Source organism: Eubalaena glacialis, chromosome 15 (assembly GCF_028564815.1).
Source record: "Eubalaena glacialis isolate mEubGla1 chromosome 15, mEubGla1.1.hap2.+ XY, whole genome shotgun sequence".
Classification (NCBI taxonomy): domain Eukaryota; kingdom Metazoa; phylum Chordata; class Mammalia; order Artiodactyla; family Balaenidae; genus Eubalaena; species Eubalaena glacialis.
In genome coordinates, this window is record NC_083730.1 from 82,599,480 (window position 1) to 82,625,750 (window position 26,271).

Sequence of the window (26,271 nt, forward strand, 5' to 3'; positions counted from 1 at the left end):
TCATATATCTTGTTCAATCCTAGTTGCAACCCTATGCAGTGGTTAAGAATTGTTAGGGGGCTTCCCTGGTGGTGCAGTGGTTGAGAATTTGCCTGCCAATGCAGGGGACACGGGTTCGATCCCTGGTCTGGGAAGATCCCACATGCCGCGGAGCAACTAGGCCCGCGAGCCACAACTACTGAGCTTGCGCGTCTGGAGCCTGTGCTCTGCAACAAGAGAGGCCGCGATAGTGAGAGGCCCGCGCACCGCAATGAAGAGTGGCCCCCGCTCGCCGCAACTAGAGAAAGCCCTAGTACAGAAACAAAGACCCAGCACAGCCAAAAATAAAAATAAAAAAATAAATTAAAAAAAAAAAAAAGAATTGTTAGGATTTACCCCTTTTATATATGATAGTAAGGCATTTGGGAATTGAGAGGCTAACACAAGATCATATAATTTCTATGAAGTAGAACTGAGGCTAAAACTCAGGTTTTTAGATTTTCAATATTTTCCACTAAAAATGTTCGAATGAATGACTTATGTTTTCTTGTTTTATGCTTTTTCAGTCTGGAATACTATATTCTGAAGAAAATTCCTCTGCTCTATCTGGACACCATGCAATGGTTGCTTCATCTGTACAAATGACACAATATACAGTAGAGCCACATCATATGCACTTCTAGCTTATACACATTCAATAAAATGAGTTGAGCAAAAACACAAAAACAAATTTCATGGTACAGGTGATTCTGCCCACCAGTGCATTCCATGTATATATGCCTTGGAGGGAGCGTGAGATGAGAGGCATGTGGCTCCCGTTCCCCCGCCCACATCACATACAGTGAGTATCTCGCCAGGCTGGGTGTGAGCTTAGAGTTGAAACATACATACAACATACGGCCATGGTCGTACACCATGGCCAAGAAACACATTTCCATGCACATTATTTGAACCTACCTCCTGCGTAAGATGTGGAACCAGGGTGTATCCCCTAATAAACCCTTCCCAACCACAATCCAAGCATTCTATTTAAGTTTCAATGGAAGCACTATTGACTTCTTTAAAAGCAAGTGATCTGACTCAAATCAAAATTTTTGTGTTCATGCCCACCGACACTGAGTAAGAACTAGAATTCAAAATTTAAGTGGAGATGTTGTTAGCGTATGACATTTAATACTTTCTTAGCTTCAGTTCTTAGTTGTATAACTGGTTAGAAAATAGTGAGCATCTGTGTGTAGTGATGATAGAAGAAGGGGCTCAACTCAGCCTATGGTGATCTTTTTAAATGTTTTCATTAACGAAAAGGACTGGTAATACTCAGTTTTGGCAAAGGTAGAGGAAAATAGGTAGTCTTTGCTGGTGGGAGTTATAAACCCTTAGAGGGCAATTTGGCAATATCTATTAAAAATTTAGGTATATACACTCTGACCCAGAAATTCTACTCCTGAGAATACTATATCCTACAAAGTACTTGCATACATGTAAAAAGATGTATACAAAGATGTTCTCTGTAGCATTGTTAGTAATATTGCATAACTTCAACAAAATATCCACCGAGAAGTACGTCATTAAATAAATTATTCTATAGCCATACCACCCCCCCCCAAATACTACTGATGGTTAAAAAGAATGAGGCAGAGTTATATGTCCTAGATAGTAAATGAAAAAAATACAAAAGAGAGTTATGAAACAGTACAGTGGACATTTTTGTAGGTTCAGTACCCATCTCCCCTTCTGTGTCAGCACGCTCCTCTTTTTGCTTGAGAAGCTACTCCGCCCTATCTGGAGTCAGACACACTACTGAGTAAGGGAATAAGCACATTACCCAATCACGTCCTCTCTCTCCTAGGAATTTGAGTCTTAAGCAGAAATGATACAAAGATGAAACATGGTTGGAGGAGGTACATCTAAATGGCAGTGTCTTGAGGAATGTCCATTAGCTCTTGCCCTCTAGGTCACGGAAGCTGCTTTCCCAGCTTGATTCTTCATCTTTTCCAGCTTGGGTCTTCAGCTCTGTCATCTACCCCATATCCTTCCAATAAATTCCTTTGCATGCTACGTCAGCCAGAGTTTGTTTCTATTGCTTGCAAATCAAATAAACCACTGGTACTAATGTAATCTTATTTTTGTAAAGTTAAAGTTATATATAATATATAAGCTGTACGTGTATATACATGCATACCTGAAAAAATCGGGAAATATATCTGCCAAATTAATGGTGACTGTCTCAGGGTAGAAAATGGGTGGGATGGGATTATCAAGCACTTTTCACTACTCCGTATTTTTCTATATTTGTCTTTTTTCAATGTTCTTTTATTACTTTTGTAAATAGAAGAAAAATACCTTTGAACATTTTCACTGAGGCAGCTCTGGAATAAGACTAAACAAAGAAAAAAATCTAGACTCTTAAGAAATAAACCTTGGTATAGTTAGTTATTCTTCACTCCATTGGTTAGAACCTGATACTTATGAAGTCATGAATGTAGTTTCTATCATTTTGGGGAATAATTATCTTCTATAGCTTTTATTGGCACTAATTGCCCCCTTAGCTTCGGACTTCTTCCACATACATGACACTAGAATAAAAATAATAATTGCCAGACGAAAAAGAATCCCAAATACCTTGTTTCCAACTGGCTATTGGACTTTTTGATTTGGACTTTTTAGCCTTCTAACAAACTCAACTTGTGTCGTACTGAATTAATCAGTTTCTTATCAATACCTCTCTCTAAGCTTCTCTGTTTCTGCCCAAATCTACATTTCCCCAAGTCTTAAACCCTAGAAATAACTTTGATTCTACCCTCATCTTTTCTCTCATATCCTATTGTATGCCAAGTCCTGTTTATTTTATACTTCAAAATGTTTAAAACCCATCTCTCTTTTGCCAGCTACCACCACTATCTTTGTCTATACCCTATTCCTACCACCTGATCTCTTTGCTTCTAGTTTCTTCCCTCTAATTGATGTTTCTCAACCTGTTTTTCCCCTATTATTGTCCCCATCAGGAGCCTTTTTAGACTTCCCCCTTCCCAGATCATCCTCACCACTGAAATGTTAACACCACAGATACACTGTATAGCTTTTCATGTACTATGGCCCTTCAGAGGGGCACAAGCCATTGTAATACCTAAGACCCCCTCCCCCACAAGAACCCATTTTTAACAGCCTCCCCAGGGGGGGCAATATTGCCCCCATTGACAACACACGCTCTAATCAATCTGTGCATTACCACCAAACTGGGCTAATCTCTGTAAAGTAGAATTTTAGCCATATCACTCACTGCCTGGCTTGAAAATGTTTAGTTTCTCTCTCTTCCAATAAGATGAGATAACACAGATAGAGCCTGAGCCTGGCCCATGATTATATGTGTTCAATAAATTTTAGTTTGCTCCACCCTTTTTTCCTCCCATTTGAATACTGCTCTCCAAAAAGCTTACACCAATTCACATTCCCATTAAATGTGCCTGAAGGGCTTGTTTCCCTCATGCAGGCTAACACTTGATATTTATCCAACTTCGATGTTTCTACCAATGTGCTAGCTCATTTGAGGGCTTCTCGGATTACTCCAGGTCACAATGATTTCCTATTGAACTTTGCATCTGCAACCGATTCACATTCTGTATTCCTCATCTCAGTGAATAACATCATATTCGTCCAATTTCCCAAATTAGAAACTCTGAATTCATTTTTGACTCCTTCTTCTGAAATTCTCACAGCATTTGGTTTGAATTACTGTCAGTTCTGCTTCAGAAATGTCACTCAGATCTAATCTCTATCCTCACTGCTTCTTCCAGGTGGAACTAGAGAAAGGGCATCCTAACTGACCTCAGTGTACTTTACTTCTCACCACTCTAGGCTACCCTCACACTGAGGCAATAATTCTTCAAAACAAAGAACTCTCACTGTCATTCCTCTGCTTAAAACCCTCTCATGCCCATGCAACTGCCTTCAGGCAGAAATCTAAAAGTCTTGCCTTAAGAATCAAGGCCCTCCATCCTGCTTCCAACTACTCCTGTTCTGACACTCCACTCCACATGCCCAGAACACTCAACTCCCCATCAATCACGGAATCCTCCAAGCCCTTTCATGACTATATGCCTGTGAGAGTTTATTTATATCTATTACTAAACCTAACACATTACATTGTAATTAGTCTGTTACGTGTCTGTCTCCCCTCTTAGACTTAGGGCTACTTGAAGGCAGGGAGGATGGCTTCTCAATAGCCCTGGCATCTCTAGCACAGTGCCTGGCACAAAGAAGGCACTCCGTAAGTGCTGGATGATGGAATGAATTAACATAACTGTAGAGCACCATTATGTTATTTAAGTGTTTCATGGAGAGTCACAAAAACGCAAGTCTTTGACAAACAGGCTAAAAGCAAAAATTCTCTGTTCTACTTCTTTTGATTCTCCACTGCATGCTATGGCTTGTAATACGTGTTCAAGAAAATTCTATTACATTTATTTGGAAAAGGTTGATTCCTTGTTCTATAAATGGGCTTTCTCCTAGCAGTGGTAGATTCATTCCCTGGCACTTCTGTATATCTACTTTGTGTCAGGCACTGACTGCACTGACGCCTGCACAGGTTAAGGACATAGGAACGCACAGAACACCCGGGCCACGATCCTCACAAGGCTTACTGTTTTCAGTCAGTGGCAGCGGTTATGAACGCGATAAATACCTCCCGAATGTTCTGCTGCTCCACCTCATGCCGCTTGATCATTATTTTCCTCTTGAAGAAACGACAGTTTTTGTCATAGTACAGTCTCTGCTGAGTGAGAAGGTGGGCTTCCTCTTCAGCCTGTGTGTGCTGCAAGTTCTCTTTATGCTTGGATATCCGCTCCTGCTTTTCTTTCTTGGGTGTGCTATGGTCCTCATTCATCTCCTTTACAAAAGCAGACAAAAACAAAACCCCAAAATACATGCCAGTCTCATCAGGCAAAAAGAAATACAATAGCTCATTGCAATGCAGATTAAATTATTTTGAAAGCAATTGAGAATGTAAGGTCAGAAAGGCTTGGTGTTGCACACACACTCCCCCTCACCTCCTTTTTTTCTTATCAATTGAGAGGGAGACTTGTTAGTTTTCATGTCTTTGGCTTCTCATGCTCAGAAATTATGAGTTCACTCATTAAATCAACACACACTTATTGAGTTCCTATCGTGCAACAGGCACTGTGCAAGGCACAAGGATACAACAGTGAGCAAAAGAATATGGTGTCTGCCACCATGGGGCTTTACAGTCTAGAATCAAAAATCAATCAAAGAACCACAGAAACGAACTGAAGATTACCGTGATAACTACCGTGCAGCTGAAGTACTTGGTTCAAAGGATGCTGAATAAAAAATATTTGATCTTGGTAACAAAATTTCAGCTAAGCTGAAATTTGAAAAATCTGTAGGAATTAACCAGCGAGAAAGGAGAGGGAAGAATACTCTGGGCAGAGGAAACAGCCAGAGCAAAACCCTTCGGGTGGGTTAATGGAAACATGGTACGATCAAGGAACCGAGAGAAGGCCAAGGTGGGTGGTGCAGCGTGACATGAGATGAGGCTGGACGGGCAGGCAGGACCGTTACCGGACCTTACAGGCCAGGTCAAGGGCGCTGAGCTTTAGCACAGGGGAAACGCATTTTATATACGTGTGGGGGTGTCATAATCAGGCACATTTGAAAAAGACGATTCTGGCTGCCACGTGGAGAACAGGATGAAGGAGGCAAGAGCACGTCCACGGAGACAGCTAGGAAGCTATTGCAAAGGTCTAGGCGAGAGACGATCGGGGCTTAGACAGAGGAGGTGGTGACAAGATGGAGAGAAGTAGTCAGATGTCACAGACAGGAGGTAATGCTGCAAATGTCACTAGTTTGAATTTCAGGAATGAGCATTCTTTATTTGATATTAGAGGGTAAATACACCACTTATATTTTCAAAAGGACAAAGTTCATAATTGTTTCAGACCATATGGGTAAAGGGAAGAAAGCAATAAATCAGAACAGTTAAGAAGATGTTAGTCTATGGGGAAAGTAAGAAGACCACTTTTAGAGAAAGTACAGGGCACCCCTCTTTGTTCATACTGTTCACACCCACAAGCTGGACCTATAATACTTGGTTAACTACTCAGTTGAAATCTCCTTTAATTACTAATACCTATTTTACTTAATGTTTTGTGATGTGGCCATCACACACTATTTAGATTGTTTTTGCACTTAGTCAAGAAGTCTTTGTAAATCAACATTCAACTTTCCTGTTCCAGTGAAATCTCAAGTGAAATATTAGAATCAACGAGAGCAAGAGCTGTTTCCAGCACAGAGTAAGCTGGGATCACCACACGAAGGCTGGCGGACTCATCTCTTGATGCCGTGACTTCAATCCTAGGTTTGGCATTAACCACTATGTTGCACACCCAAATTCAAATACGATCATAAAAATTCACTCCAAAAATCAAGGAAAGATTATTTTTGGACCATTGATCATTCTGTATTGCCCACACCCCTGTTATCTATCAACAGTAGGGGTAACGGATATTGTTTTGTCATCCCAAGGACGATACCTTTTATATCAATATCTAAACATACATGCCATTTCCAATAGTCTGAACTAAGCTTTACTTCATAAGGAGTAATACTAGCTTTGCATAGAAAGGCTTATAGAGGCGATCTTAATTTGGGTGTAGCCTTGTTTTTCTCCATGAGCATGTTGAAGGACTTGTACATTTAGGCTTGTGGTCTCTCAAACTCATAAATCTGAGTATGGTGAACCAAAAATAGCCCTATTCCTGAGGACAGAGTGGGGACTTTTGAATGCTGTTCTGTGGGAAAACCTTCTAAAGATGGAGTTCATGCAAATCTCCAAATACCTTAGTGGTACAAATGCTCAAAATAGTGGCTGCAGCCATAAAGTATGGCCTCCAGAGCATGAGTGAACACATGGAGTTAGAAATAAGAATATCTTCAGTTGAGAAAATTCCAAAATTTCTTATTGAAAAATCAAGGTTATCTCTGTGATCCAGCAACATCTTTCTATTATGATATAATAATCAAGATCAAACAATAACTAAAAGAAAATGGAGAGCATGTGAATCTTCTTGGTTTGGCTATTTCTCTCTACAACCTGGTTTTCTAGACCTTACAGTGTCAGAGATTCTTTCCATTCTGGCAGTGCGGAGCAGATACAAATTTCTGTTGGTTCCAACAATTACCAGTGATTCATCTGGGCAGGGCAAAAGATCCTGAGGCTCACCCCAACCCGCCTGCTTTCACTTCCTAATTAAAAAAGAATTGGAGAGGAATCTTGCTAAGTCCCATATTGTTAACTTAGAATATGAGCTCAAATGAATGATTTCATACACTAAATTAATGTCCCATCTGAATTCTATTAAACCTTAATACACTATTAGTCCACAAATAAGAAGTCCTAAGTCTCATGAGGAGGAAAGTCTATGGAACTGCAGGCAATTCACCTGTAAGTACTGGTAAAAGGAGAAGTGAAGAAATTTGAGCTTTCAGATCAAACTGCAATTCCTCAAGGGGACTCTCTAAGTCCACTAGAGGTCTTCAACCAAACAGTCAAGAATCAGTCACTCATTTATCAAATATTCACATGTACCAGACACAGGGCTACAGTCATGAGCCAAAAAAAGAAAAAAAAAAAAAGACATGGTCTTTTCTCTTATTGCTTACTGTCTAGTAGGGTAAAATAGCTCAAATAATCACTAAAAAATATATATATTTTTTCCAATCATATATATATGATTGAAAATTAGTGTTGTAAAACCAGAAGCACCTGTCTTGGTCAAGGCAGTCAAGGAAAGGCTTCCCTGGGGAAGTGAAATTTAAGTTATGGTACTAATAAACAATCCTTAGTCTTACAAGGAGGTTGGGAAGGGACTGGAAGTGGGGGTGGGGAGAGCACCCTGGTGGAAGAAAGAGTGTGAGCAAAGACCGTGGAGAAGGTCAGAGCTTGACGCGTTTGAGGAACCAAAAGTGACCACAGTGGCAGAAGCAGCACTAAGTCAGGGGCGGGGTAAGCAGGTTGGGGGAACGTTGGTGTGAGATGAGAGTGGAGGGGAGGCTGGTAGCTGACCACATATGGACTTCTAGTATTTTGATCTATCCTAAGAGCAATGGGAAGCCAATGAATATTAAAATCATGAAGTGATATGATGAGACTCATGGTTTGAAAAGACCACAGGCTGAAGTGTGGAGAACAAACCAGAAGTAGGCATGAATGGTTTAGAGTTAGGCCAATGGTTCCTGAAGTGTGGTGCGTGGACCAGCACCATCAGCATCACGTGGGAACTTGTTAGAAATGCACATTTCAAACTTCACCCCACATCCATTGCATCAGAAAATTTAGTGGTGGGTTAGCAATCTGTTTTAATAACCACTTCAGGTGATTCTACTGGAAAGTTTGAGAATCAATGGGTTACACTATTGATCACAATGTAAGATGAATCAATTTTAAGTTCCAGCCATTCTAATGGCAACTTGATGACTAACAAAATATCGGTATTCTTACCTCTTTTATTTTTTCCTTACAAATCTTATATTGCTTCTTCTGACTTTCTAAGAAAGTTGTCAAGTCTTTCTTCTGCTGGGCCAAGATCTGTTGCTGGAACTTCTTCTCATCTGCTGCAGCTACCTTTGCCTGATAAAATAACAAATGTAATACAGTATGAATTGTTCTTCACACAGAATTCAGCTGTCTATATTCTCGAATGCATTAAAAGAGTCCAAAAGTATTTTTGAACAAACAATTAAAACACAGATAAGTAAATGCCTGATTTGATTCTCCTGTATCTTAAACAGACAAGAAAAAAAAAATTGAAATTTTTACCAGTGAAAAATATATTCCCAATTATGGGAAAAACATGAAGATAAACCATAAACATGTTTTACTGAACACATACAAAATACATGGTATAAAAGGTGAACTAAGGATTATAATAAAAGATTTTTATTGTATTGTTGGTAGCCTAAGGGTTAAATTATAAAAATGGATAAATAACGATGACTGGCCAGTTTTTTTCCAAGAATTTAAGTCTTTAATTGGTTATTTCAACTATCAGATTTTTGAATGGGGTCATCTTTAGTATAATCGGCAAAGTTAATGACATTTTGCTTTCTGAGGCATCTGCTATAATCCACAATAGTTGGATATCAGGACATTTTGGGGGCTCCTAAATGGATAGAAAACAGACCAAACAAAAGATAACCCAATCAAAAGAAAGCGACCAAATCTAAGTTTCAGGGAACCATCTAGACGAAGCACATATGTACGATGAGATACTTAGGGAATAGAGAGAAGTATGCTTTATGGTTCTTTCTATGTATCTTTTTACCTTTAGCTTCTATTAGCAACAACTTTTCCATTATGAACAATTCTTTCCACATATTTACCAAATCAAATTCCCAAGAAAGACTCTGACTGGTTTATTTAATCAACATCGTCCCTGTTTGGGCAGAGGTTTTCATGCCAGACTGCCTCACAGATTGATGACTGTTTGGGGGAATGCTTCTACAATTCTGATGTTTCCTTCCACATAGAGAGAGAGCGTAATTACTGAAACACTCCTGGCACCCTGTCCCCAGCCACTCCATCCCCAGGGAGCACAGATTCACCCCTGCTTTTCCATACTATGTAAGTCTCATGGGGGGTGGGGGTGGGGAAGGCGACTGGTTTAGCACTGCCAGTGCCTAGGTGGGCAAGTCTGTTTAATTTTGTTCAGTATTATTAGGCCTGTTTCCATTCAGATATAAATCACTTCTCCTATCTAATATTTATCAGTAATAAAGTGATATTTTGACTCAATCTGCATTACCTTCTTGTCTGTTTTTAAAATTAGTTTAGAACCTGGATGGGGAAGAGAGATGGTCCCTAGAAGACCCAAGCAGTAGCCAGATCAATTACTTGCTGCCATTGGTCAGGTGCCTATCCCTAGTCCAATCAGCTGTAGGCAGGGATTATCGCCACTAAAAGGGACTATTTGTAGAGCAGTTTTCTTTTGAAGAGGACTGTGGGTGAGGCAGGCACAGTAACAGACCTGAGTGGTGCAAGTTTCCATAGGATAGAAGCATTTTGGTTCTTTTTATGTGTATCACACCCCCATCAGGGGACTGATGCTCAGAATATATCTGAATGGATAAGAATGCAATATATACTTTCAGTTACTCTTTTAACTTTTAATGACAATTTTAAGTAGCCCCATAAAACCTGGACCCCCTTCCCCAAAGCAGTACTGTCCCTCCATCCCCAAAAAGCACACCACTCCCGGCTCCAGCTCACAGGATGCTGCTGACTGGAACATGCTTGGCTTGGCTGTGGCAGGAGGGCATGTGTGCGCATACTGACCTCCTTTTCTATGGTAGCCACTTGCTTCTTGGCCAGCTTCTCCAGCTCGATGGACGAGTTGTTGGCATGTGTCTCCACCTCCTTCTGCAGCTTGAGGCGGTGCTCGTCCATCTCAGCCTTCAGCTTATTCTCCAGGGCGATCAGCTGCTTCTGGTGCTGGCGCCGCATCCGCTTATAACCTGACATCTGTTCCCGCAACTCGTTCTCCTGCTCATGCTCATGGATCTGTCGTGTAACCTGGTTTGGGTTGGGGAACAGAACTCAGGTAACCAGATTCGTGGAAGAGAAACTTTCAGGCAAAGCAGAAGGACCCTCTGGCATAATTTTATTTCTCACTGTCACCATCAATTTAATTACCATTTCCTGAACACTCACATGTACCAGGCACTGAGTTGGGTGCTCTTTATATTATCTCTAATCTTACAAACCATCTCATTCACTTATTCATTCTATTCACTCACAAGGTAGGTGTTAACATCACCATTTTATAGATGAAGAAATTGAGACTTAAGGGAATTAATATATTCATTCAGCCAAAATATATTTACACATTTTTGATATATCATAATGTATATCCTGAAGGTCACATAGCTAATAAGCATTAGAGCTAGGATGCAGACCCATTTCTGTCTGATTCCAGAGCCATGCTATTTCCACTACACCAGGATTTGTCAACCTTGGCACTACTGACAACAGCCAGATAATTCTTGGTTTTGAGAGGCTATCTTGTGCATTGTACGATTTTTAGCAGCATCCCTGGCCTACCCACCAGATGCCGGTAGCATGTCCCAAGTCAAGACAATATTAAAAATGTCTGTAGACATTGCCAAATGTCCCCTGGAGGGCAAAATCCCTCTGGTTGGGAAGCGCTGCACTATAGCATATTGCTTATTTGTTTCTTTTTAAAGATCACGTCTCTAACAGTCATAGGAATCTTGAATATCCTTTAAAATAGTTTGAACAAGATTTGTTTCCGATTCTTAACATGAACTGAGCAAGAGTGAGAGCGAGCTCTCTCCTTTTAAATCATCTGTCTCCTTTCTCCCCTTCCCCACAAAAGCGATATTAACAAATTATATACACTCACGTGGTCTCCTAAAGAGGAGAAAAGATTTCTATGATTTTTGGATGGTTACTTTCCTTAGTAATTTTTCCTTAACCCATTCTCAAGTGAATATCCAACAAACTGAAGATTGCAAATGTAAATTTCGGCATCTCTTGTTTCTTTCTATTAAACCTTTTCTGATTTTCCAGTCCTTTCTTTAATTTACGACCCCTCATTATTGTCCTGTTCACTTCCTTCTAATCATCCCTATTTTAGTAGAAAACCTTAATTACACAATTATCACTTTAGTTTTGTTTTACACTAAGTAATTCAGTCACTCTGATCTACTACTATCAGACACTTCTCCCCAACCTAACCCTCAAACAAGTTTTACTGGAAATTTTCATGCTGCTATTAATTCTTTCTACTATTTTCAGTTTGTGGGTCAAAGTGCATTTTGTACAAAGAACAGTTTGTTTCTTTGCTCTTTTTAGAAGGTATCCCTGCATACTAGACTGAGTCCTTACTATCAAGAGAGTACTATTCTGTAACTGGATAGTATTATCAAAGTATACCATTAAACATAAGCCGAACTTTGAAACCTTTCCAGCTGAACCTAACACTAGGTTTCTTATATTCATTTCTCTTTTCTAAAGGACAATCTTCTTTAAGGATGAGGAGTAAGAACAGAAGATACTTCAAGACAAAGAAAAAAAAAAAAGGGATAGCATCACCAAAGAGGCACCTAACACTCTAAAGAAAATAATAATGTTTTGTCATCATTATAACATGTTTTTTTTTTAAGTACTTATTTCATGATAAAAGGAGGAAGTAGTTTGAAACAATGCATGTGTTTCACTTTCTCATACTTGTGCCTTTCTGAAGTTCAATTACAGGGAAAAAAAATTCCAATCACAGAAAGGATACCATTTAGTCCTTTTTGCATTCACTTCTTTTTCAGACAAATATGGCAGTAAAGTGTCTGTTCTTGGGTAATGGGTTTGAGATGTGTTTTCCCCATAAACTTATTTTTTCTTATTTGAGCATCCCTTCTTTAATCAGATTCCCAAAGCTGAGGCATGGCACACTCTACAGCCATCATGACACATTTAAAATTTGCCAGCAGAATGTTTGACTGGCTTGTGGTCGATAAAATATTCTCAGGATGGCCATTTCCTTAAACCAGGCAGCCCCAAGATAAAATGGAAATGACTTGTGTCAAGAACATTTTCTATCCTAATTGGTGGGTGAGTCCCTGTGAAGAGGGTGGTCCTACGCATACCAGATCATACAAGCATGTGGCAGAGACAAATCACAAGCTCACCATGCTATCATTGTACAGCACTGAATGCCAGGAAAGACATTTTGCTTGTAAATGAGAATGCTTCCCATAATCACTTTCTTAAACTCGTAATGTATCACCTTTCATTTGTTACAACTATAATTTCTAAGTTTCAAAGTAATTGTCTTTCTAGGTACATTTAGAGATACTGAGTTTTAGAATTCCATGCTCAAGCTAGATAGATGAATTTAAATAAAAGTATAACAACAGTTTGTTCATGAAGCCTAACATGAAATATATAAAAATATATTATTATACAGTTATGTATACCATGTGAGTTTTAAGTTTATACTTCATGTCTTATGAATACGCTATTTGGTCAACAGAATTAAAAATAGCTCATGATTTTAATCATGCTTTATGGTTTACACAATGTGCTTTCACATGTAATTTACCTCTTTAATTTTTATAAAGCCTGGGATTTGAACTAAGGTCCTAGGCTCTTGAATTGCCTGAGGAAATTCACATCACCAAGGCAGAAAAGAAATGAAGCTTTCTGTTAAAAAGTAATAGAGGAAATCAAACACCCAAAAAAGTGAGTGCTGGAGAGAGTTAAGTCTAAATTACAAACTGAATAACTCTAAAAATTTGAGGAACTTATAGAAATGTAGTGACTGGCTTTTACAATGGTAGTCTCAAAAATGTGATCAACGAAAAATGGGCAGCATCATCTTGCCACACTTAGTAGGTTGCTAGGAGACAAATCTCATTCCATCCCTCACTATATAACTGATCTTGGGCAAATTACATATAACTTCTTGAAATCTCTCAAAATCTTGAAGAGGAGCTATTGCTATGATGAGATAACACTTGTGCCTAGCAAGGTGTCTGACACATAGGAGATGTTCGATATGGGTTGGTTTCCTTCTTCTGCCAAGCTAAGAGAAACAGGTTCCTGTCCCCCCTCAACTAAGCATTTCTGGTGATGGGGACATAGACCAGAAGTGGATCCAAGAGAAAGGCCAGTTTAACAATAAAACTGTACTTATATCCGGGTTGTGGATTACAAGTATATGTAATTTCAGACTCTGAATTAACTATTTCATATACCTGGAATAATATATAAAAATAAAGAACCACAAAGGAAGGCTGAACTTTTTTCAGAAAGTTTCTACATCCATTGCATTCTACCCTACTTAATTCCAGCAAAATTTGGCCCTAAAACAAACCACTTCATCCAAAGTGTACTGTATGCCTACCAAGTACAGAACACTGCACTAGAAGGCTAACAAGCAAATTACTGAAGATAAAAGAGGAGGAGAGTGGCTGATAATGTTACCCTCTTAAGAGATCAAAGTCAACTTATAAGATTAGTTATGTGTAAGAATCAAAATAATGCATATGATAAAACTGGCTACCTCAGCACTTAGAACAAATAAAATTTATAGCAAGTTCTTAAAAAGAATACAATGAGTCACATTTTGGCATTAGAAATTTGACATTCCACTCTTTAGAACACCTAGGGAAAAAATGTTTTAAATTCATAATAAAAGTAATGACTGATCCAGGCAATTCTGCCTTACACAGAAAAACTGACATGAGCAACTCTGAAATGCACACTTATAAATCCAAATTCTCCTGTGATAACAGGACTGGAAGAGACTTCATTCATTCATTCATTCATACATTCAACCCGTTTATTGAGAGACTTTGGTCATGTGGGTTGGGCAGTAGCACAAGTGAAAAATAGTATCAGCAATGATCTTAGTGCGATTAAAAAGCCAAGAATAAGGAAAGAGGAGATATGCAATACTCTGATAAGCAGCCTCTGGTACACTATTCAGGGAGAGAACACATTTTCAAGCATTTAGAAACAGAACAGCAGGGCACATGAGAGGTGAAACACTAGCATTTACTGCTGAGGCTCTAATATTTTTATGCTTGTCTATCAGACTCATTTAGGTATACAATTTCACAATTAGCTCAATGATTATGTTACATTTTTAAAAAGCAAGTGAAGATTCCATTTTTATATGAGCTTTTCTATTGAATCTGGTAAAGCCAAAGAATCTATATTTGAATGGATAGAACAATAATAATTTTCTCTTACATGCTTTCTTGGTATTAGAAATTAAGAGTTTCATGCCCCTCTCCCTAATGTGCATTCTAACATAAATTCACACGTGTAGTAAGACCACTGCATTCTAGTGAGAATTCCTTTACAAGGCCAGAAGCTGAACTGTCTTATAGATATGGCCTTGGTGCTCTCTATAGTAACATCTACTATGGGAAGTGCCAGTGACCCAGGACACTATGAAATTTTAGGAAATGACATCAGATGTAACAATAGCTGAAAACACTCCCATGGGTCACTAATCTAATTAAAATGTTAGGATCTCCATTCACCAACAATAAAAACTCAAGGAAGGCACATCTCAAAAGCCCAAGAAGTCAGATGAGTAGTAATTCCAAAGAACTATATAAACAACTCCTTTCCTCATATAACATATCAGCCCAATGTGAACTTTCAAACAGAAGAAGAAAAAGAAAGGATAAAGTAAAAGAGATTCCATGAAATGCCCTTCCTTTCCCTAATTTTTCAAAATAAGGTCAATAATCTCTGCCCTTAAATTATTATAATATATATGTATATATATACACACACATATATATATATATAAAATTCTAAAGTTTCCTCAGGGTTTCCTCTGGTATGAAGGTCCTTTGTTACAAATGTAATTGTGCAACAGTGCATAATAACATAAAAAATCTCAGTTTTAAGGTGCCAAAATAATAAAAACATCAGCAGTAAAAGCCTGTAGCCCATTGGCTTAATATATTTGTCAATAGCTCCATTCAAAAGCACAATGTAGAAATAAATGATAAGTGGAAAAACCACAGAGCTAGGCTTCTTTTAGGTTTATGTAGAAGAGGTAGGCTGATATAACAAATTTGAGGAATTGCAATTTTTTTGTCAGTTTGCAAGTCTCTTTAAAATATACACATATCACTTATTATCTAGTAATTGAAAAATTAATTTCTAAATTCTTTTTCTTTTTGCTGTTCACTTTTGGATCACTCTATGGTTTCTTAGCACTGCTGCTGGTAGGTTATAAAGAAAGAGTAAAACCAAAATAAATAAATCAATATTTTATTGCTACTAACTGTAAGAAGTGAGGTTTCAACAATGACTTGATTATTCAGTACCCTGGACTTTCATTTTTCCACGATCTTGTTCCTACTTTTATGTCATTTTAAGTAATTTTAGACTTTCTCATTTGAGCAGGGGTCCACGGAAAACAATAAGGGTTGAGATAAGTTTTTAAAAATTAGATACTTCTTTTTGATGTTCCAGTGTCCTGATTTATATATTCCTATTGGAATTAGCCTTTAAAACAAATAATATGATGGGTAGTAGAACTGTAGTACTCAATAATATATATTAAAATATCCACAACTGTTTATCTTAACCAACAGTTAGATTGTCCAAAATGGGACATGGAACGACTCAAAACCATACCATTTTTCCCTTTCATTAATCTTTTTCTCCCTAAAAACTGTTAAATACAAATACCACTGAACGCTGATAAACTTGCATCAATCCCACTGTGACTCCCAAAGCATCACATTTGGAGAAGATTTTACACATAAAACACCTTATTTTGTGGCTACAGCAACAGCCTATCAGCCATTCTGTTTTTAACTTAATATAGGTGCAGGGGCCTTTTAGCAAATCAAAAGTCCCTCAGAGAGACTGATTCCAGCTGTTCTCTGGATGGGCACTACGAAGCCTGTAGGATTCAGAGGGGTACCTGAGGACTTTGCCTGTGGCCCTGAGATAGCCTAGTAGGGAAGCAGCTTTCATCATTCACAGAGAGGGAGACTGTGATGGCTGATATACACACAGAGGAGCCTGGGTGAGTTCACAAATGCGAGCGTGAGACCATTCTGGCATGGCAGTAGTGATCTTCCTGGGCGGCAGGAGAGGTCATGAATATACGATGTGGGAATGAGGGTGTGGCAAGTGAGAAAAGAAGAGAACCTGTCCCAGAGGGGGAAAATCCACATACAATGTCTGCTTCACATTCAAAACCTGCTTATGGTGCTCTGAGTCTCAGTGGCTGTTCATTTCTCCTCTCATTTCAACATGCACAGGTCTGGATAAAGGTACAAGTCTCACAAGAGTCAGTGGTAAGTAGTCATATTCTAAACACACCATATTTCTTCTTTTGTCAGATATCATGGTATGAAGGTATTTATTATTCAATAATTTCATGATGCTTTATTTAGACTCAAAAGCATGCTTTGTAGGTACTTAATAATCATTAGCAAATACATAGTGGACATTTTAAGATCGCCATTACACAGCATGGCATGCATTTAAAATGAAAAATTGTCCATTGAAGAGAATACAAGAAACTTCTATACAAAGGAACTTAAAGCCAGGCTTATTTGTAAGCAGTCTAAATTAAATTGCTTGCTTTTAGACAGCAGCAGGCATAGCAATATGTAGGTGCTTTAACTTCCATTTTCCTTATATTTGGGTTTTTAAAAATTATAAACCATTATCAATCCCAAAGATAAATGAAGCCTTTAAAACACTTGAGAAATAAAAGTGGAAATCAGATTTTAAAAATAGGATAAGAAAAATAATCATTTCTGGGTCGGCCTTGGATGATGTCATCATAGGTTCTAAATGTAATAGCCAGGCAGTGTACACTAACTCTTCCTGCCCATGTGACCTCTAACATCAATTTGAGCAAAACAACTAATATTTCAATAATTTTTTGGCTGAGAAGTGAGATTCAGAAGCAAATGATTAAAGAGAGTTTAGAGTGCCAAGGATGAAACGATGTGTGTGTGTGTGTGTGTGTGTGTGTGTGTGTGAGTGCGCACGCGCACGCGTGGGGGGCCAAGGGGCGGAGGCATGAAAACTAACTCTTCCAGCACACACCCCTTTTGCTACTACAAGGGCATCCAGCAATCACATTTGCAATAGTAAAAATGCTGAAGGATCCTACAGTATCTTTTCTTCCACAACCATCCCTACCATCTCCTACAAAGCCCTTCTTGCTTTATCGGTGCCAGGAAATTCTTCAGGGGTTAAACGGGGAAGTGCAGCCACTACCATTGTTGCAATAAATAAATGAATGAACCAGACAGACCAGCAATCCATCCCTGGGAAGCAAGTACCTTATTTCCTACAATTATATACATTAGCCAGCAACCATATATTAAAAAAAATTGTTTTATCTTTTGATGTGTGTGTACACATTATAGACACACAGGTAACTATACAAAAAGAATCATAGTGCTCTGCACACACACACACACACATCAAATACCTTTAAAATATTTTTTTAGCATTATTATTTCAATGAAAAGACAAATAGCTTTTACAAAATTGGACAGATTAGCAACTTCATCTCAAAGGCCTTTTATTTTGCACATACAGCATATATAAATACACACACACACACACACACACACACACACACACACAAAGGGTTTTTTTTCCCATGCCATAGACAATGCTAAAATATCTGAGATCAGGTTGCTATGCCAACAAATTTTTTTCTAAAATGAATAAAATTATTAGGAGGGAGAAAACATTCTTGACTCCTTTCCTCCCATCCATGAAGCCGAGAGAGGCTCAGGGAGGGCGAGAGGCTGCCAGATGGGGAGGAGGGGAAGGAAGGGAAGGTGGGTAGAGGGGTGTTTGCTTACCAAAGATGCTGATTTGATCGTGGCAAAGCGCTCTCTGTTCCGGTAGTGGAGGGCCTGGCTCTGAACTGACTGGGTAGGCCGCGGCTCAGGCCTGGGATCGCCGTGGCCCGCCTCATCCCTTATGAATACATGATCCTGCAGAAATGGATAAAAACAAGGAGAAAGTCCAGCTGTGCTCTTTCCTCGCCGGCTGCCTCTCTCTCACCCCTCTTTCTGCACAAGCACTGCTGTTTGAAATGCATAGTTTAGCTCTCTGCTAGTCCCCGCAGCTCCCACGGTACAAAATGAATAAGCAACACATTGCAGCCTTCAGTTAGGAATGTCAGCTGATCGCTAGTGGGATGCCTTCTGAATCCCTGGCAGGCTTTTTCTTTACCTCCAGAATTACATATATGCAAAAGAAAAAAAGAATAGAAAAAACAAGGCAATGTACAGACTCCTTAGAACAGTTTGCTTAAAACGCTGTAACCAAATAATTCCTTTAAAAATGTCATGTCCATGTCTAGCAAGGAGGATGCTGGTGGCTTTTAACATAAAAGCGAGCCTCCGCCTCATTCCCTTGAAAGATCTGCTTTCTCAATTTAATTTTATTTGAGATCTGTTCGGTAGGATCATCGTTCTGCCTAGAACCAGTGTAGGCTTGTGCTGGACTGCCTCTCTATCTTGTGCTGGGAAGATTCGGCAGTCACTGAGGGATCCTGCTTTCCAGTCATGATCGTACACAGTTCTAGCACCTTCTCTCTACAGCTTCTGAAAGGATTTTTTTTTTTTAGATTTAAAGAGACAGGCATACAATTTTAACAAAATGATACTTTGACAAATTCTTCCTCAACTCAATGTCGGTATGGTCACCAGAGTGAGTAAAGCTGGAATTTAATGTCCTTGACTGATTTAATCAGGTCTGGGCTTCTTGACAGGCAAAGATGATTAATCTTATTGTAACGCCCAGTGAAAAATAACATTCCCTGGAAAGATAATAATGGATGTTTCTTAAATGCAATTGAAATGACTTTTAAAGGGGTAAATGCTTTCAAAGCGCAATGCTTTGCTCGATAAAAGATGGAGTGGCCAGTCAGTAAGCAGCACTAACCTTTCAGAAAAAAAGATACTGTAATAATTAATAGCTCAGAAACATGTACAACCATGGGGGATTTTCAAATAGTACATGTTCAGCACAGGGAAGGAGAAATTAATTCTCTTACTGCCCTAGGGTTTTAGGAGAAACCATTGTGAGAAGTCAATTTTGCATTTTGTCCATGACTATTTGAAATTTTTTATAATTGCTCTTTTCTTCATCAGTAAACAAAATTAAAGGCTTAAAAAATACAAAATTTTATTATACAGTGTAAAATGCTGAAAACACATAGACTCTTTGAGGAAAATTAAATTTTACATCCAGGTTTCTATGTAAAAGAGAAGACCCATGATTAAATTCATCATTGGGTTGATTTTCTTTTCCCTTTTATAAAATTAGAATGCTTCAGAATGTTGAGAAGGTATTTACCATTATGTCTATATTTAGAGATTTTTTTTTTTAAATTTACTGTATTGTGGTCTATTTTGCTTTCAAATAATGAAGGGACCTTTAATGCCACTGAAGACATATATATCAAATTCAAGGGATAGTCTACCGCTGTGCTGTCCAATAAGATACCCTTTAGCCACATGGATATTTTAATTAAATAAAATGTAAAATTCAGTTTCTAAGTCACACCAGCTGTGTTTCAAGCTAGCCACTAACTATGGCTACCACAGTGAACAGTGCAGATACAGATAATTTCTATCACTGCAGAAAGTTCTATTAGATAGTGCTATAGATTAAAAATGCATCTCAACCCATATTTTTGAAATTTATAAAAAAATACTTGATAGGTCAATTTAAAATTTTCTACGTTATTTCCTGGTAAATCTAAATTCTAATTTCAGCAGGCAAAGAGAGATTAGGTGTGGGATTTATGCATCTAGGTTTAAGGTTCTAGAGAGGAAGGCACTGGGATCTACTACCATTCATATTGCTGGATATTTATTAATAAATTACATTAACTCCAAAATTGCTCTTACTTAATATTATAGTCCCAGAAAAGCAAGATGCTTCTAAATGCTAGCAATCAGAAGAGATAGGCTAGGTAGAGGCCTGTGGTTTTACAGGTCAGAGTTTTGGTGAGTATTAGTTAGCTAACACTAAATGTACTTACTGAGAGGGAGCTCTTCAATGCTGTGGCAGCAGCTAAATTTCAAATTTTGATAACTTGATTTACAAAGTTAACCTGTGGCATCCACACTATTCACATAACAGAATAAAACAAAACACATTCATATGCAAATATGTATAACTTTAATATTAGTTGTTTTCTCTCAGATAAAAATTAACACTTGTAGGTTAGGACCCTGCTTATCAAATTAAAAGTCACATCATATTTGCTAAGTTTTTAAACTCAAGGCTATTGGAATACACTGGAAAAATTAAAACTTGAGACCATAGTGATTTTAGTTGACATGTAGCTAATTAAATAACCCACTAAGGTATATTTAAAAAATAATGCTATTTTAGAAGTTAGTCTGAGAGAAGAGGTCAAAAATTCTAATCTACTTTAAATATAATAAATAATGCTAACGCTAAAAGTATAATCCCTTGCATCTCCTTAAAATTAAAAAAAAATTTATAAAAGAATTTTTAGTTTTTGTACTAGCTTCATAACAGAGATCACCAACACTAAGTCTCCAAATATTATACAAGAGACCACAGGATGAGGCAATATTTTAGTCTAACAGTGGATATCCAAGTGCATAGGGAAATAAATTTTAAAATATTCAACACCATTGCTTAAAACAAGTTCAAAACTCTGCAGACAACTTAAATAATGAAGCAATTTTAAAATGAGGGCAATGTGACTTGAGAAGCAAGTAAGAACAAATTAAACTATCAGCTTTACTGGGTATGTGGTCTGTTGGTTACATCACCCCTTTGAGTAGCAGCCCCTTTGAAAATGACTATACTTGCCTCCCAGAGTTTCCGACCTGAACACATTTTAAGATCAATACTGGAAAGGGTGAATTTGCTATTTTACGCAGTTAAGCACCGCTGCATATGATTTACAAATGTTGATGAGAGGACCAACATCTTCTTTGATGTTGAAGAATGATTTCAGAAGTTTAAGAACAAATATCATGTTCTACCTTACCAAGACAAAATATATGACTTGTTTATAATTTATCCTTAAAACATTCTCATCCAGGAATGAACAAAATAGCTCTTTGAAATACCAATATGAATTGGGGACCAGTTTTAAGTAAGTCTGTGTTAACCTGGTAAATTTATAATGTCCTTTCTTTATAAAAAGTAAAACTTCTTCAGATTAAAAACTTTACTATTATTCCCAGGACAAAGGGCTTTACTTTTATTTAGAAGTTTTTCCCTAAACGTCTGACTATTTATGCTTCCGAAATGAGGATTCATGGTGTGGTCACTTGTTCAGAGTTTCTAGGTTAACTTGAAATTAACCTTGGAAACCACTCTCCTGGACTCTGCTATGCTTTGGGTATACCTTTATCACACTCCTCATCATACTTATACTCGCCTGTGCATGAGACTGTGAGCTTTTTGAAGGCAGAGTAAATGTGGTTTGAAAAATCTGCCTTCCCAGCACCTAGCATAGTGCTTGATACTTTGCGGGCATTCAAAAAATGTTTGCTGAATAAATAAGCTCAAGAATATAGGTCTGAGGAGATTCTGAAAAAATGACATTTTCTTTGTTATTATTTAACAGAATTCAAATTTGTATTTCATAAAAACCTGCCACTCTGTACTCTAAGGAAGTCGCAAAACAGTGACACACACACAAGCACACCTTTACATGGCGGGAGGGGGGCGGCGGGGGGAAGCGGATCTAAAAATGGCTTTTTTTCTGGTGACGAGACGTCTTTTTATAGGTTCCCATACTTTTCACGCTGTGGAGAAGGGATCAGCAAACCCACCATCTCTTTCATTTTGTTCAAAATGATTAAATGATTGCCTAAGCAGGTACAGCTATCAAAAGCTGGGGCCAGAGGAAGGCGAGAAGATGGAAAAGGATATCTTCACCTGGAAGGATAGCTATTAGGGAGAGAAAATGACTAGCAGAACGCTGAGGATAAAGATGTTACTATAGAGAGGTGTTTTGTATGACTGCTCTGTTTAAGAAACATTGCCTTCACATGTTAATTTACTTTTACTCTGCCAAACGTGAGTTGAAGAGTCAAAGAACCCTCCCCTCTCTTCAGCAAAAATAATAGGAAAGGCCACTGAAGCCAGTGAAAATTAAACTAGAACATCCTATCCCCTCAAGGACATTTCTCTTTTTTTCCTCCCACGAAAATGGTGAAAGCTGTTCTTTTTTTAAAGAGGGGGGAAGAAAAAACCCCACTAACATTGACTAATAGGAAGGGTCAAGTAAAGCTTTAGGAGTTAGAAGAGAAGGATTTTTTAAAAATAATCTCTAAAAGAGGGCCATGATGACTAGAGTTCATTAGGCATACTGGAAACAACAAATTGATTAATAAAGAGTTTTAGTATATTAAAGTCTCGTGATCTATATTAATAGAAGGCAGCAGCAAGCAACAGTAATTGATTTTAGACTTAAACAAAATAAAAGTATACCTTTTAATTGAAAAATTTAAAAAAATAGACTTTGTTGCTTAGGACAATATTAAAATCTGTTTGCTACTGCTGTACACCCAGTGGTTTTAAGGTGTAGGGTGGAGGCTCAGAGGCAGCCTAGGCTACAGCAAAAAAAACTAATCTGGATTAAGAGTTTGCCCTGGACTCATTTATGAATAATCAAGAATTGAGGTGTAGAGTTGTGTCCTATAAAAGTTCATCTTCATTTTAGTTCACAAAACATTTATTGAGTGCTTACTATGTGACAGACACCCATCTAGGTGGTACGTGAAGAGAGATGTCCTCGAGGAGCTAACAGTCTAGAGATGAGGTGATATTCTTGTTATTGGAAAAAGCAGTGTGGCAACACTAGCAAGGGGAAAAGAAATAAGTGCTTAAAGTTTATTTTGTCAGAATATACGTTTAGACTTATCAAATCATTCTTGCTCAAAGGGAAGATTAGATTAGGATCCCTTCAGGGCCTGGGAAAGACCAGAGTAGAGGCAAAGATTGTAGAGAAGTAACCTGAAATCCTGATATTAAAGGAAAATTTTCAGTGTCCCACTTTATATTTTTTGGACTTGATCTGTGATAGAACTGTCCTCTTAAAATCAGGGCATCTTTATTCTGGATGCAGAACAGTTAATTGCAAACCATGCCCTTACCAGTTACACATGGCCTTTAAAAGTAAGTTCACTTCCTATATAAAATGGTCATCTGGCCATATATATGATTTGACTAATTTAGGATATGTCTGCAGTCTTGATTGTAACAGTCAAGGGTGGGGAAAAAAAATTCTCCACTCTTATTCTTATATTTTGATATTTATTAAGCATGTTCTTATTGTCTAGAGTACTATTATTGGAGAAAATCTATTTATTTTAGTCTTTCAAACCATAAAGATATTTAATATTATTTAACCCTTTTAATCCATTATGTTCAGTGAACCAAAACAGGATGGTATTTAGTATCTGGTATTTAGTTCATTCACTGTGTACTTTTTGTCTGTTCCTCATTCATTCCATAGTTATTTACTTATTCATTTCATAGCCTATGCTGTGCCAGGCACTGTTCTAGGTGTTGAGATATAGTGCAGAACAAGGTAAGAATAGTTTTAACCATGATGAAATTTACACTCTACTCATGAAATAATAGATAAATTAGTACATAATATAATTTTAGATAGTGACAAGTATTAAAAAGAAAATAAAATGGGATAATGAGATAATGGATAGAACATTGTTTATAAAATGATAATTTACTGATGTATAGGCTTTTCTAAGATTCTAGAAATACAAAACTGGAAAATGTGTCATAAAACAGTACTGATTGCTTTTTTTTCTAACCTTTGTGGTCACAAATTACAATAGGCCCAGAAATGCACCACCCAGATCCCCCTTTAAGGAAGGAGTTGTTGTCGGCAATCGTCTTTGGCTGTCAGTTCTCCTACGGGCTGCAGAGAGAGCAGCCTTGTCCAAGTTTGCACCCTTCCCAGGTTCCGCATATGCAATGACTGATCTAGCCCTGGCCATTCTGGCCCGGTTTGGACAACTCTGAAGGGCCATTTTAGCTCCAAAGTTCCCTGGAGGGGTTGGCTGAGGCTGCCATTGGACTGCATCTCAGTTCAACTTTGCTCTCTACCCAGTGCTGCTTCTTTCTCTTCCCTCCCACAGGTGTTGACCCCAAAGGGCCTTCCTAATTAAAACAAAACAAAACAAAACAAGATCCTGCTGTGCTAAACCATCTCAGCTCTGCTTCCTGGAGAATCCCATAAGCAACACGTTACCCATACCTACACGTAATACAGTGTAGCTACCATCCCATCTACATTGAGAAGGGACTGATCCGGGCACTGGCTTTTAGGGAAAAAAAGGCTTTTCAAGTGAAATCTTAAGTGGAATCCAAATACATAATGTAGGAGATAAAGGTACACCTTGTCCTGAGTGAGGCATGGATGAAGCTTGCTCCTGAGCACAAAATTTTAGAGCTGGAAGCAACCTTGGAAATCATACAGAACAACTCCTTATTTTACAGATGGAGAAAATTAGGCCCAGAGAGGTTTGTGACTTGTCCGAAGTAAAATAAAACTAACAGTGGCAGACAGAACTTTAAACTAGTTTCCTCATTCCTACAGTCCACTATATAAAACTTTCTATTGAGAGTTTAAGATCCTACTTTATTTATGTTCCCAAGTGGAAAACTTTTAGGAATTCAAGTAAACCAACAAATAATGAAACTTCTGAATAATTGACTTCTATTGTGTTTAAAGATAATATAATTTTAAGCTCAGGTATAGGACTAAATGGGTTTCATGAAGAGATACCATTATTTAATATTGTTTTTATATATAATATATTCTATTCTTCTAGCCTGCTTATAGTTTTTTCCTTTTTTCATTGTGGTAAAATACACATAAAGTTACCATCTTAATTATTTTTAAGTGTACAGTTCAGTGCTAATACACTTATAATGTTGTATAACTGTCACCATCATCCATTCCCATAACTCTTTTCTCCCTGTAAAACTGAAGCTCTGTACCCATTAAATAACAATTCCCATTTTATCCCCTCCCCCAATCTCTAGTAACCATCATTATACTTTCTGTCTATGATTCTGACTACCCTAAGAGCCATACAGTATTTTTCTCTTTGTGACTGGCACATTTATTTCACTTAGCATAATGTCTTCACAGTTCATCCACATTGTAGCATATGGCAGAATTTCCTTCCTTTTAAAGGTTGAATAATACTCCATTGTACATATATACCACATTTTGTTTATTCATTCATCTGTCAATGGACATTTACATTGCTTCCACCTCTTTGCTGTTGTGAATAATGTTGCTATGAACATGAGTGTACAAAAATCTCTTTGAGACCCTGCTTTCAATGCTTTAGGATATATACTGAGAAATGGAATTGCTGGATCATATGGTAATTCTATTTTTAATTTTTTGAGGAACCACCATACCATTTTCCACAGTGGCTGCACCCTTTTACATTCCCACCAGTAGTGTACCAGGGTTCCAATCTCTCCACATCCTCACCAACGCTTGTTATATGCTGTTTTATTTAATAGTAGTCATCCTAATGTGTGTGAGGTGGTATCTCATTGTAGTTTTGATTAGAATTCCCTAATAATTAATGATGTTGAACATCTTTTCATGTGCTTACTGGCCATTTTTATATCTTCTTTGGAGAAATGTTGATTCAAGTCCTTTGCTCATTTTTGATTCAGGTTGTTTTTTCGCTGTT

The 26,271-nt window shown here is 37.8% G+C and overlaps 1 protein-coding gene across 5 annotated transcripts in view; it reads right to left on the minus strand.

The window, feature by feature from the left end:
• TAOK3 (TAO kinase 3) overlaps nucleotides 1–26,271 on the minus strand; it is a 178,190-nt gene that overhangs the window by 13,196 nt on the left and 138,723 nt on the right. For all 5 annotated transcript variants that reach the window (XM_061168997.1, XM_061168996.1, XM_061168994.1 and 2 more), the window contains 4 exons: nucleotides 18,382–18,516; nucleotides 10,328–10,564; nucleotides 8,495–8,623; nucleotides 4,661–4,864 (listed from right to left, as the gene is read on the minus strand). In XM_061168997.1, coding sequence (XP_061024980.1) covers nucleotides 4,661–4,864; nucleotides 8,495–8,623; nucleotides 10,328–10,564; nucleotides 18,382–18,516 — 705 coding nt within the window. The remainder of the gene's footprint in view (nucleotides 1–4,660; nucleotides 4,865–8,494; nucleotides 8,624–10,327; nucleotides 10,565–18,381; nucleotides 18,517–26,271) is intronic.